The 13,194-nt window shown below is 40.4% G+C and overlaps 2 protein-coding genes across 5 annotated transcripts; one reads left to right on the forward strand and one right to left on the reverse strand.

The window, feature by feature from the left end:
* Positions 1-2: 2 nt before the first annotated feature.
* On the reverse strand, positions 3-3,940 carry slc25a47b (solute carrier family 25 member 47b). 2 transcript variants are annotated; one of them, XM_062522293.1, is made up of 6 exons: positions 3,560-3,940; positions 3,284-3,327; positions 3,120-3,191; positions 2,858-3,040; positions 2,338-2,602; positions 3-1,968 (listed from the first exon to the last, which is right to left on the reverse strand). In XM_062522293.1, exons 1-6 carry the CDS (start codon positions 3,594-3,596, stop codon positions 1,691-1,693), a joined length of 879 nt encoding a protein of 292 aa, XP_062378277.1. In that variant the 5' UTR covers positions 3,597-3,940; the 3' UTR covers positions 3-1,690. The 2 variants fall into 2 exon arrangements, with proteins under 2 accessions (XP_062378277.1, XP_062378278.1); XM_062522294.1 differs by lacking the exon at positions 3,284-3,327 and having other exon boundaries at positions 3,848-3,880.
* A 520-nt stretch (positions 3,941-4,460) lies between these two features.
* On the forward strand, positions 4,461-12,823 carry LOC134067226 (mitochondrial basic amino acids transporter). Of its 3 annotated transcripts, XM_062522368.1 has the most exons (6): positions 4,461-4,801; positions 6,773-6,816; positions 7,913-7,950; positions 8,462-8,505; positions 8,795-8,878; positions 10,325-12,823. In XM_062522368.1, exons 4-6 carry the CDS (start codon positions 8,494-8,496, stop codon positions 11,081-11,083), a joined length of 855 nt encoding a protein of 284 aa, XP_062378352.1. In that variant the 5' UTR covers positions 4,461-4,801; positions 6,773-6,816; positions 7,913-7,950; positions 8,462-8,493; the 3' UTR covers positions 11,084-12,823. The 3 variants fall into 3 exon arrangements, with proteins under 3 accessions (XP_062378352.1, XP_062378350.1, XP_062378349.1); XM_062522366.1 differs by lacking the exons at positions 7,913-7,950; positions 8,462-8,505; XM_062522365.1 differs by lacking the exons at positions 4,461-4,801; positions 6,773-6,816; positions 8,462-8,505 and having other exon boundaries at positions 6,824-7,950.
* Positions 12,824-13,194: the final 371 nt, after the last annotated feature.

Consider the following 13,194-nt stretch of genomic DNA (forward strand, 5'->3'; position numbering starts at 1 on the left):
TGTCCATCCTTTACAACAGTTTTTATTTGAAAGTTTGAAATATGTTTTATAAATATGTAACATTAGGTTTAATTATATATTGATTTGGTTCATCCCTTTTACATATAAATCCTTTGTATATTTCTTCACAAAAGGAAAATTACCAAAAATGCAGATGGATTGTTTAGGGAAATCAGTCCAACAGTCCAAACAAGATCGCTTCATCCTCTTAAAACTAATTCATCCACCAGTAAAATAAATCCCAAAGAGAAATCTGTGTAATGTAGTAAAATGAAAGGATGATCCATGATTTTACCACAATTGAATGAACAAGACCTTCCTGAAACCATATAGTTTCACATACTGTACATGCAAGTGTTCGTGAGCTGTTCACTAAAGAGAGACAGTTTGACATTATTCACAGATTGGGACAGATTTTATTCTATTGCTCATCAAAGGAAAGGGTGGTGGCAAAGTTGAGAGTCCTCACTCTTCTAAATCTAACCATTGCAACATAATCATTCTATTGGAAATATTAACCAATCAATCTGTACATTTCTTTCAATCGGTATCTGATGGTTCCATGGTATTTTATAACTACTACAACAGCAATGGCTCAGGAGAGGATTACCATTGCCAGTATTTTCTCCGCAATTATCTTCCCTTAACTGATATTATCTCATCTCTGCACTCCTTTTCTCAGTCAGTTATGTACCAATTACCATATCATGTCCAGTTTGTGATTACAAGTGTATTATTTTTTGACAACAGTGAGCGATACAACTGTAGCATAACAATTTATGTCTCGATACTGGGCATCGCTGAATAATTCTGCAATTAAATTAAAGTACAGTTCAAGATATATTCATGTTGTTCAGTATGAATGTACAGTAACGTCAACAGGAATGAGATATGTAATTATATAATAATCAAGTATGAAATGATGAGGGTAAATCAAGTGTGAATGATGTCAGCAAACTGAGGTCACTGATATAAGATAGTATATCAAACATCAGCAAGCAGACTAATAAAACATGATAAAATTATGTGTTAGAGCATTACAAATCACAGTGAATGAAATCATGTTAAACAAACTTAAAATGAGAACCTTATGAATACTAATATTAAAAAGAAAAATGTGAAATTGTATGAGGTAGTCACAGCAAAGTCTTCCACTACACTACCAAGATCCACTACTAGGGATGCATCGACTGAAATTCTGGGCCGATATTGATACCGACTATTGATTTCTTTGTTTGTGTACTTAGTTTTTGTTGTTAATTATACCCTTTAGCAGAGAAATATTAATTTAAACAAGAACTGAACCATTTTCAAGTCTTTCAGGTCATAGCATACCATTTGCCTACTGCAGAATTTATGCAACACAACAGATAAATATCAGCTGCTGCAACAAGTACGTAAATGTCCCTTAAATTTGCCAATAGCTGATATCAGTCAACATGGCTGATATTGGCAGGTACTAGCTCTGTCCGATATATTAGTGCATCCCTATCCACTAGTATATTATTGCTATAGGCACATGAAGGTGAGAGGTAGTCCAGGTCCATTGTTTTGTAAAATTGAATGGCACTGCCAAACAGCTCATTCTTCGAGGCAGGAAGGAAGTCTTGAAAGTAAAATTACAAATACCTATAGTAAAAGTAGAAGTAAAAATACCTTGTGGACCTACTTCCAGACACTAAGCCTAATTTTAAGAGACTGGGCGTAGGAAGTGCACCACCAGCTCATACATACCAAAAACAGACATGTTGACAGGGAAGGCACGTATACAGTTGAGCCCAAGGCCTTTGAAGAGGACCCCTGGTCCCTCGGTGCGAAGGCTAACCGTGATGCAGTGGAAAAAGCCTCTGTATCTCCTTTCTCCCATGCCGTCCATCTGCAGACGAGCCTTGATCACATCCATCGGGGTCCCAAAGCACCAACCACACATCCCTGACACTCCGCCGGCAAACAGCACTACCTTCCACTCTAACAAAAATAAACAAACACAATGCAAGCAATCTTTTAACTCGTCAATCTCTAAAAAGGTTGAAAAGAGAGCAGCGGACTCTTCCCTGGTAAGAGTCATTCACACCAGGAACGATAACTTTGACCAGGGGTGTAGTGGTAAAATTATGAACTGTGTGATCATAGTAAGGTGCAGTATCAGATTTCTTAATGTCCACACTGACCAATGCTAAGGGAGGTCTCTCACTGTGTTGGCTAAAATTTGATAGATTTTGATTGGCTGTCTATGTTAATCATTTCTGTGTGGACATCGTCATTCATATTACCGAGAACGACACTCTGTTGTTATCATTATGGGTGTGAAAAGCCCTTTTGTCTGGGTGGCCTCACCTGGTTTGCTCTGATTCTCAGGAGTCAACCAACCACAGATTGTGTTGTAGGTGAGGAAATAGGTGGCGAAAGAAGGCCCGTCACGTAGAGCCAGAGCTCCAGCTCCTTTGTAGAGCCCCAAGATACCTTCTTCACGGACAATGGTGAAAAGGCAGTGAATGGGCCCACGGTACTTGGGCTTGTACAGTTGGTCTGTGACCTTGTATGGTTCTGTCTGACACTGAAGTCGTACTTTCACAATGTCAGCTGGAGCCATCACTGATACCTAAAAAGGACAAATTATTATGTAAAACTGGTTAAACTTGGTAGATTTTCAGTCTTCTTTTGCAATGAAAAGAATGACATGTAGGTCCATGTGAAACAGGAAACAGGACAGGGCAGATCTTCAGGAGCCCTTATTCAAATGGAGATCTCCTGTCTGGCCAAGTTAGTTTGTTTGACATGACAATTGTTACCTGTTTTCTACGGCCACCATACCTGTGTCGGTTAAAATAATCAAGTAACCCGTCAGGAGCATTACCTGAGCAACGCCACCGGACAGCCCTGACAGGAAGATGTCGAGTTTGCCCGGGGGTGCCTCTCGACTGCCATATCGCAGCTGACACAGGCACTGTAGAACATTTCTGTAGACACCAAAGACCACCGAGGAGCTCACAGACACTGTGGTAACAGGCATAGACATGCCTTTGTAAAAGCCCCTGATCTGTTGGGTCAAATAGCTGGGGTCAGAAAGGTGGCAACCGGAAATGGCATGTCATGACTTATGACCACAAATAACCTACCCCTTCTTCTTTACAGGTGGACAGGATACAATGCCAGACACCTGTGAATCTTTGTTGTGTCTGCACTCTGACCTATAAGTCAAACAGTTTATCAAATTAAGGTCAAAACATGATTATTCCAACTAAAAACTTGCTCATTAATATGGAGGTGTACTTTCATCTACCTTCACTGTATCCAATGGATAGCCCACAGCTACTCCAAAGGCCCCTACATAGAAAACACCATGTAAATGGCTGTCTTATCTAGTAAACCATATAGGCATATGGAATACACAAAACATTATACAGTATGGCAGTATAAGCCTATTGTTTGTGCAAACATGATAAGTGCTCGACAGTTAAAATGCATGTTTCGTGATTCGTGTGACCTTCAACAATGTTGGTCAACGCCATAATTATGTCATGAGTTAGAACATTAGGGTACAATGCATTAACGTTACCTCCAACGGAACCAGCAATGAAATCTGCCAAATGCATCCTTCGTCTGAGAACAATGCGGTTTCTATGTTACTAGATATGTTGCTAGCCTACGTAGATATTACGTTACTGATCATATCGCTACATCGTTATCTTTGACAGCGTTGACAAAACAGCAAAATCTATGACCTAGCGTAGCAATTGCTAAATGGCTAGCTGTGTCATTCCACCATTGGAAATCCTCTAGAGCATCAGACCACAGCAGGATTACTCAATGACTACTGAATATATGACACAACAGAAATGCAGACCTCTATCATTTAACACTGGTGTGCATTTCAATCGGTTGAATGACTTCGCAGGTAAGGTTATCCTGACTCAACAGTAAGGCTTCAATGCAAACATCAGCTGGCCAATGGGAGTAGCGCCGTAGCCAACACTTTCCCTTGATTTACGACCACAGCACGACAGCAGCAGTCAAGAATCAGATATCCGAACTTGATTCGGGTCGCTTGTATTAACGTCATGCAAACAGCACGGGTTAAATTAGGCCTATCTATTAAATAGTTGCCCATCATGCATGATTTTATTTTCACTAGACCCAATAGTAAGCCAGTCATAGGACAACTCGTTTTTTTCTTTTTTGTTTTGCATGACGGCAGTTACTGATTATATGAAAAGTAATTTTGATTACTGTGCTGATATTGTGAGCAATCTGGATTTGCCGTGAAAAACTTTAGGCATATTCAAAAAGTTACACTTTGCACAGAGTCGATTGTCAACAATTGAATGGACAGTCAGGCTACATTGTAACATTTCATTCACGCGGATGCCGGTAAAAGTTGGCTGACTTGCCAAGGGAGTTGTCCTCGATACAGAGTAGCGATTGGACAATTCGCTTCCTCAAAAAGGCAAAAGTAGCCTCCTCCCGCAAGCTTCCCTCGTCACCAAAATAGACCAAGCGACTTTAAGCTGTCGCTGTCCAGCTCACAAGACACGTTGGTTAGGTCAGGTTGTAAACGGGCACAGAAACTGCAGGTTTGCACAGTAAATACAGTCATACACAGTTGAAAAGAGCCACAGCAGTGTGATTTTACTGCTAGCTAATTCACCTAGCGTAACCCGTGTGTAAAGCAACAACGAGTCGGGTTTCATCAACCTTGTGAAGAAATTTGATTGGACGGAAGAAGGGAAAACTTCAGAAACATTAGCCTATTAATTCTATAAAGGAATGGCTCTAGACTTTGTTGCCGGCTGTATTGGAGGTAAGTTTTAATATTTGAAATAACTGAGCCTTTCACCTTTTAACTATCTTATATTAGTCGGTTTGAGATGAAGTAAATCGCGCTTCACCTGCCCCTTACAGTCAGGAAGCTAGATTTGCTAAATGGCAAGTTGAGCTATTTTCTCAATTTGCACAAAACGCATTCGACCATCGATTAGTTTAACATTAACGTGATATGTAGATGACGATGAAATTATAGAATCGAAGAGCAAATTTAGATTCTATGTCAACATCAAACAGTTGATACAGGCATCATTATTTCCACGTGGACGTTGGAAATACTGTGCGCATAGGCTATGTGACTCTAGCTAGTATAGTTTATTGGTTTGTAGACAGTTAAGTTTTTTGTCCGTCAATTTGGAGTAGGCCTATAGGAATTTTGCGTATTCTACTTAAATAAATGAACATTTCTTTATAACGTTGGAATGGAAAATTACTGGCAATCTGCCTCATTTCGTCCAGAAATCTATTATGATGCTAATTGAACAGGAGATGGTGCAAAACCTGTTTTGTGGCAATGGGTCGTGCAACTCAATCATATTCACGTTCAGATTTAAAATTATGTTTTAATTTTACGTAAGTTATCCACACATCAGATAGTCCAGTTTACTCGGAGAAGAAATGCATTTAAATGCATAATCTAAAATAAAATCCAGTCATACGCATAATAGCCTATTATTCTCTTTGCACAGTTTCTTGCCCGGAGTGCTCGCTGTGTGGTAATCTCAGTTCTCAAGAATTTTTTCCGCCGAATTTGTGGAATTCCTAATCCTTATCGTGTCTTACCAGACAGTCACGGCGTTCGTGTCTTCCATGTCTGGTTTTTTTTTTCAGATAGCAAGATTTTGTGCACTTCATTTTCAATTGTGATATCATTGGTTAATCTCTGTTTTTAGAAGGTATCTGAATCGCATACAGTTTGCGCAAAGGGTTTGTTCACAGTGAACTTGTTGGTTGACTTGACCTCGCCTGATCAGTCCTCTTGGGGTTGCCACATTTCTCCAGTGACGCAGCTGGTATCATGTCAGGAATTCTCATTTAGCAGGGTCAAGGACTTCCACTGCAGGTAGAGGCTACACAGGGGTGACACTTTGCTTTCTGTCTGCTACTGTAGTTCAGTATTCAAACATGCCTCGTTCTTCAAACAATATTGCAACACATTCGGTATGCTTAGTTTTCAGACATTCTATCTGATCTTTGAGTCAGCAGGCATATAGGCATATCATTTGGATTTAACTGAGCAAATAGATAAGAGCCTCGTGTGGGACCAGTGCTATGATTTGGGGTTGCAGTTGGTCAGGTCTAGGTTCAGCAAGGTTATGTACCCAAGGAATGAGGTCAGCTGACTATCTGAATATACTGAATAACCAGGATATTCCACCAATGGATTTGGTCTTCCTTGATGGCACGGGCATATTCCAAGATGACAATGGCAAGGTTAATGAGGGCTCAAATTGTGCACGAGTGTTTCAGGGAGCATGAGCCATCATTTTCACACCTGGATTGGTCACCACTCAGTCCAGACCTTAACCCCATTGAGAATATTTGGGATGTGCTGGAGAAGACTGTACATGGTCAGAATCTTGTGTCATCAATACAACATCTTGGTGAAAAATGAATGCAATGCTGGATGGAAATAAATATGGTGACATTGCAGAAGCTTGTGGAAACAATGGCACAGCGAATGTGTGCCATGCAGCTGAGGACGGTCCAACGAAGTATTAGAGTGTGTGACCTTTTTTCAGCCAGGCAACGTAGTTATAATTATTACTACCTGATGAGAGTCAATGTTAAAGTTACACCAGTTATAATTTTACCAATATCGATACTGATACAGTATCTAAATTGATCTGAAGCCTAAGGTTGTTAATCTTGGGCCGATGCCCCTTACTTTAAAGTTTGTCCAGGTGCATATATTCCCATTTGCAACAACGGAGCTTTTTTTTTTCAGGTGCTGCTGGTGTGTTGGTGGGACATCCATTTGATACTGTAAAGGTGGGTTTTCATGTTTCATTCGAGCTTTTTAATGTTTCAATGAATGCACAGTGATTTCGTTTGCTGAGAGACTGATTTTGATTGATACTTGCATAGCATTTTGCTGCCCCACCCCCTCCGGCCCCTTTGATCTATACAACAGCCAAGAACAAGAATGCAGCTGCAACTGACCATACAATTAAGTGCATGTTTGTCAAACACTGCCACCTATCAATAGTTGTTCTTTCAGGAGACTGATTTTAGTAAAGGACAGTGATCTCTGCTGCCATCTTAAATGGATCTGGGCATTGATGTGGCATGACTCTAGACCAGATCATTGCCAGACCAGACCCACTTAAGAGCCAGCAGCCACTAATGTGGGTGGTAGTTTCCTGGAAATCTAGCTAAGGGCCCCCTCCACTGGGTAGTTTAGCACATCACCTATGTGGCTTGACTGAACCAATGGCTGATATTCACCGTGGTACAGTATGTCAGACAATTCCACAATGCATACAGAGAGCCTGTGTGCAGTGCATGCAAAGACCTGCTTGCCGTTATGTATTTTTTCTCTGGTATGTTGATGACATCAGAGCTGCAGAATGCAAGAACAAGGAGCTCTACCATGTACAGTGATGCCAAACTTTCTCCTCTCATCCACTGCCACAACTTGCTTGCGCTCCTTGCCTGCTTGATTTCAGCTTGTTGGCTAGCTGTTGCAAATGGCCATTAGGAGCTTGCATGACAGTGGAAGTCGTTAACATTCGTACACAGCTTCTCATGCAAGGCTCTGGGCAGGTTGTGCACCTGACTACTCGATCTGATTATAACCCAACATCAATTGATACATTCATGGTCTGCAGTCTTTCTGACACCTTTGTTTTTGCATGCTGCAGCATTTAACAACAAATGCACCCTGTCCAAAATATCATAATAAGTTAAAGGGGAAATCAATGGGTTTTCAGAGGAGTATTAATGAAGTACTCAGCTCTAAGTCAGTGGAGAAGTATTGAAAGCATCCATGATTGCGTTCTGAAAGCTTTAATAGTATTTTTAAATTTGCATTTTAATGAACACATTTTAGGAGTCTGTATTTTTGAATATGTTCTGTTGACTCTAGGATCCCCCTGTATACAAGATGCCACATCCAAATACCTGGTAATTTAATTTTGAATAACTATTGTTTTTGGGGGGGTATTTGATTTTACTCGTGATTGGGTGGGATTCCCAATATGATAATATATTAGTGCAACATTTCCCTTATTCAGTTTTTGGCCAAAATTAAATTATTACATTACATCATTGTTTTTTCTTTTTAATTTTGAAGTATGTGACTTTCAATTTACATATTTCAAAACGTGTTTTCTTCCGAAACCTTTTATTTCAAGCATACTGAAAGTAACTAAGATTATTTCTCCCCCTCCCTTAAAAAATAAAAAAAATTCTTTGTTTGTTGGTCAGTTACTCTTCTGTGGTGATAGTTTTAGGTCTCTCTCTGACATGAAATAAATTGAGTTTCTGTACCTAGCCAAGGAAGGTCTGCATGTGGAGAAGCGTTACAGGGCCGAAGCCCTAAGGGCCAAAGATCCATGATCTCCAGCATTTGCATCGATGCTCTGACCCCTGTTAAGGGGGAAGTATTTAACAGCACAAGTGTCGTTTGTTGTAGATGAGGGTGAGGGATAAACAAGCTCTGCACGGATGTGTGACCTAGTAAGTACGGTCAAGGTCAATTCCTCTGTTCCTCTCCCCAGTGTTTGATTTGTGACCTTAAAACACAAAGAAATAAAAAAAATATTCTCTTTACTATAACTCAACATTTGGTGAAGTAGGATTGTGTACACTCCCATTTACCCATTGCTGAAAGCCTGTTGTTATTGGCTGTTTTAAATACTAAACTGCATTTGAGTTATGTGTCTATTGAATTTAATATTTCAGCACAATTAATTTAAAGTTGAATAAACTTGGACTTACATTCTAAGAGTGTGTTTTATTATTATAGGTCAGGTTGCAGGTCCAAAGTGTCGACAAGCCCCTGTACCGTGGAACGTTCCACTGCTTCCAGTCCATTGTGCGTCAAGAGAGTGTGAGTATAACTTTCACATCGTGCACAAACTGATTGAAGGGACAAAGACAGCTCATAAATTGTTGATGCACTTCGTGAAAAGAACAGGGGGTGTAGAATAATGACCAAATTAGCTTTGAACAAATGGAATATTCCATTGATGGTGATGTAAAAACATGGGCTGTAGCATGCATGCTACAGTCCCTAGCTTCACCGGGGCTAATTCAGATATAATGAATTGTAGACATAATTATGGTACTTCCTTATATAAAAATGTAAACTAATACTGTTAACTACTTCATTGTCAAATTGTGATTTGTCAGAAAAAACCTTTTAAGTTGATTCTTTTTTCTGCTTTACTTGCTGCTCTATGACAATAAACTGAATATATTTGGCATTTGAGGATGTCTGACGTTTAGAATCACTTGTCATTTTTACACAATTTTCTGTCATTTTATATACCAAAATTGATTAATCCGCTCCACCAGACCACTTCTGGACACTTCTTTTCAGAGGTACAGCAAACATCTGTCTTGTACAGTAAATGAAAGTTTTAAATACAGTTGCTAAGTCGATTCCAAATTGAATACACATCCATATAGTTTAATATAGTAGTGCATATAGTGCTAACTGTACTCCTTTGGCTGTCATTACGTATAATCTGCCCCATGCCAGCAGTTATGAAGCGATTCCTGTTTTTTTTGGTGATTCTGAACTCAGCTTAAATGGGAGGGTCTCAAGATGGACTTGCAGGTTCAGGTTCATCTGGGTTCACCCAGGCTATTTATATCAATTGGTATAGCATGAAATATAACAAAGCTATGGGTATTCAAAGCACTGTATTAGGGCTGCACAATGAATTGAGTTTTAATCGCAATTTAAACTAATGCAATTGGCTAATTACTAGCAGCACCAGTGTAGTTTAAGTATTTTTGTGTTACACAACGGCTGCATGTTTTGTGTTCACTGTCTACCATTAAGCCCACAAGGAACAAACTGGCCAGAGCACGAGGTATGTTCTCATCCAAAAGGGTGAACACCACGTTGTACTCTGCATTAACATTTGACCGCATTGGGTGTGTACTGGTGCTGGGCCACCATTCAGAGGTGTCCCATTACCTCTTGGCTTGGCAACACAGGGGTCAGCATAGTGCAGTTCTACTTTCAGACAAGCTTCAGTAAGAGTCATTAAGGTTGGGTGACATATCGGTGAACAGGGTCAGCAGTGACGTTGCGGTAAAAAGCTAAAATAAGGCAGCAGGGCTATCAGAAACACTGGATCCTCTGCAGTATTTCATAAAGAATACTGCTGCAAGGTCTGTTCCCCTGGAGCTGTACTTTTTGGTTTGTTTTAGTAGAAAATAACTCAAAGAGTTAAATATTGCACAAAACTCAGCATTGGGCTGCCGTTGACTTTAGCCGACCTAGTTCTGCTTGTCCCCGTTTTGATTGTCTGTGTCTCCACAGGTTTTTGGCCTGTACAAAGGGATCGGCTCGCCAATGATGGGGCTGGCCTTCATCAACGCCATTGTGTTTGGTGTCCAGGGCAATGCCATGCGCCGGCTGGGCCACGACACACCCCTCAACCAGTTCTTGGCAGGCGCAGCGGCAGGGACCATCCAGTGTGTAATCTGTTGCCCGATGGAACTGGCAAAGACACGCATGCAGACACAAGGCACGGGTGAGAATAAAAAGTCGGCGCGGAAACTCTATAAGAACTCTCTGGACTGCCTGGTACGCATCTACCGGAAGGAGGGCATTCGCGGGATCAACCGGGGCATGTTGACGACGGTGATCCGTGAAACGCCGGCCTTCGGGCTCTACTTTTTGGCATACGACGTTATGACGCGGCACCTTGGCTGTGAGCTTGAGGACGACTATGTGATCCCTAAGCTGCTGTTCGCTGGCGGCATGTCGGGCATCTTCTCCTGGCTCTCCACCTACCCTGTGGACGTCATCAAGTCCAGGCTGCAGGCCGATGGCATGGGTGGTGTGCACCGCTACAGCGGGATCGCGGACTGTGTGCGCCAGAGCTGGGCGCGTGAGGGCTGGAGGGTGTTCACACGGGGCCTCACCTCCACCCTGCTACGCGCCTTCCCCGTCAACGCCACCACCTTCGCCACCGTGACTCTGTTTCTCATGTACATGCGTGAGGACGGGGCGGCCAACTGTGAGGTGCCGCCAGAGGCCCTTCAACAACAGCAGGTCCAGACCACAAGCCTGTGAGACAGTGTGTGTGTGTGTGTGTGTGTGTGTGTGTGTGTGTGTGTGTGTGTGTGTGTGTGTGTGTGTGTGTGTGTGTGCTCGCTCTAGAACACCTCTAGAGTGTGTTACAGTCCTTGAGTAATGGTGGACAGATGGGGGACCTTAAGAGATGTTACATGGATGTTTTTATGTCTGCAGGTGGAGTCTGCATGTGTAAATACAAAAGTGTCCCTTTTTTCTTTTATTTCACAATTCTTTTTAAGTTCAGCCTGTCATTTGTTTTCTTTTATAATGGTTTAGTTACAGTATTATGTGGGTTATCAACAAGATCAAAAGAATGTTTCAAAGTCACTTTAAATCACAGGAAAGAGAAAGGGAAATGAACAAGTTGTGAACCACTGGGTTTTAGTGAGTAAAGGACGTACTGGAAATGTATGTAGTCAATAAGTAGGCACTGGCCTTGATCCATGTGATAGTGGATTATTGAATGGAATGATGTAAAATATGTTTTAATGTGTTAATCTGTGGACATTTTTCAAATGAACAAATGGGTTAGAATATTTAGCAAACGACACTTCTTGCAAGGATTTCTTATTAGTTACTAGGGACGACTGGGTTGCGTGTGGTTTGGATATTTCCAAATGTTAAATAGCACGTCATTTATGTCTCTTGTATATCAGTATTATGAGAAAAAAGAACATTTTCATAGAGCAACATGTAAACTCTTTAGTATGTGCACATATGTGCCTTTCATCCACACACAAGTACACAACTAAAGCTTTCCTATTTTTTTTTGTTAACTATGGAATTTTAAGTCTTTTTCTGGACTTGATATCCCAGAAGTTCTCTTTCTCTCTATTTCAATTCCCCCCACTGGAAGTTGCTGTCACATTCCAGAGTTGGGTGTGGTCTGCTGTTTGAAGTCAACAACTGCACTTAAGATTTTCTATGATTTTTGACTCCCCAATGTGTCAATCCCTGTAGTGCAATTACTGGAAATCACGAGGGAGCACTTGATGTTAATCATTGAAGTTATTATGCGTCAAAATACGCAATGTTTTGGTAAGCGTGAACACTTAGGGGTTCAACGTTTGAAAATTATTAAATTAGCATAGTGTGATGAACTGCAGTACTGACTAGAATGGCAAAATACTGCAAGACTCTTTTGCAAGATTATTCAAAGATCTGTTACCATAGAAACTGAGGTCAAACTGATTAGTTACTGTAAATACAATTTACCTTTGTACAGCGTCATCATGCTCAAAATGTCTGCATTTATTTTATGGAAAAAAAATCTTAATGAATTCAGCACCTTAAACCAACAACACTTCCATCTGACAGTCAAATGCTGCTCACATGATTGTGTAAACAATAGTACATTTCTTTGTATTTGAACATTTTGGATGTTCCACATTAATTTATTGTGATGCGGTCATAATTGACATGAATAATTCTTGATGAAAAGTGATTGTTTGTATAAAACGGTTATTTATAGAGCACTACTTGGTTTTGTATGTTACATGAAGGTCAGGGGTAAGACCGTGTAAAGGGACATTTGCAAGGAAGGCCAAATCCACAAGCAGCTATATATTCTTTTTGATCTTTATTCTTTTTTTCTTTCTTAGGGGCTGTTGTACTATAGGGGAATTTTACGGAAATGCTTTTTTTTTGCCTGAACATTGGTACATTAGCTGTACAGTCCACTTGTGTCGTACCAATCTGCTGTAGAACAAAGGCTGAATAAAGCGTATTAAAAATGTACTTTCAGTGATTTGTTATTACATCTTTTATCTTATGAAGCCGTTTCGAGTGAACTAGTGTAAAACATCCTATGCTTTTATTAGTTAAAAAAAAGGTTTTTAAAAATACTCTAGTAAAAACTAAATAGGGACGGGCACTTCATAGATAGATAGAATTACCATTATAAATGAAGAATGTTTCGTCAACAGTTAGAGCTGTAGAGACCAGTAGAGATGCTGATGATGTCTAGATAATATTGGTGGTAAAAGAGTGCCCTCATGTGGTAAGGAGTTTTGTTGATGTCATTTATTCTGCACGCCTAAATGAAGTTAAAGGAAATGTGGAAATTTCAGGGAATTTGTTAGCTTGGCTATCACCAGACCAAGCTTAAT

This window comes from Sardina pilchardus, chromosome 20, assembly GCF_963854185.1.
Source record: "Sardina pilchardus chromosome 20, fSarPil1.1, whole genome shotgun sequence".
Lineage (NCBI taxonomy): Eukaryota > Metazoa > Chordata > Actinopteri > Clupeiformes > Clupeidae > Sardina > Sardina pilchardus.

What these genes read in the sequence shown, in the direction of transcription:
- slc25a47b (XM_062522293.1), bottom strand. Translation starts at nt 3,596, where the DNA reads ATGCATTTGGCAGATTTCATTGCTGGTTCCGTTGGAG. An exon ending in ATCCATTGGATACAGTGAAG is followed by an intron (nt 3,192 to 3,283) that starts GTAGATGAAAGT and finishes TTTGACTTATAG; the next exon opens with GTCAGAGTGCAGACACAACA. An exon ending in TGAGAATCAGAGCAAACCAG is followed by an intron (nt 1,969 to 2,337) that starts GTGAGGCCACCC and finishes TATTTTTGTTAG; the next exon opens with AGTGGAAGGTAGTGCTGTTT.
- LOC134067226 (XM_062522365.1), top strand. Translation starts at nt 7,768, where the DNA reads ATGAAGTACTCAGCTCTAAGTCAGTGGAGAAGTATTGAAAGCATCCAT. An exon ending in ATGCCACATCCAAATACCTG is followed by an intron (nt 7,951 to 8,794) that starts GTAATTTAATTT and finishes TTATTATTATAG; the next exon opens with GTCAGGTTGCAGGTCCAAAG. An exon ending in CCATTGTGCGTCAAGAGAGT is followed by an intron (nt 8,879 to 10,324) that starts GTGAGTATAACT and finishes GTGTCTCCACAG; the next exon opens with GTTTTTGGCCTGTACAAAGG.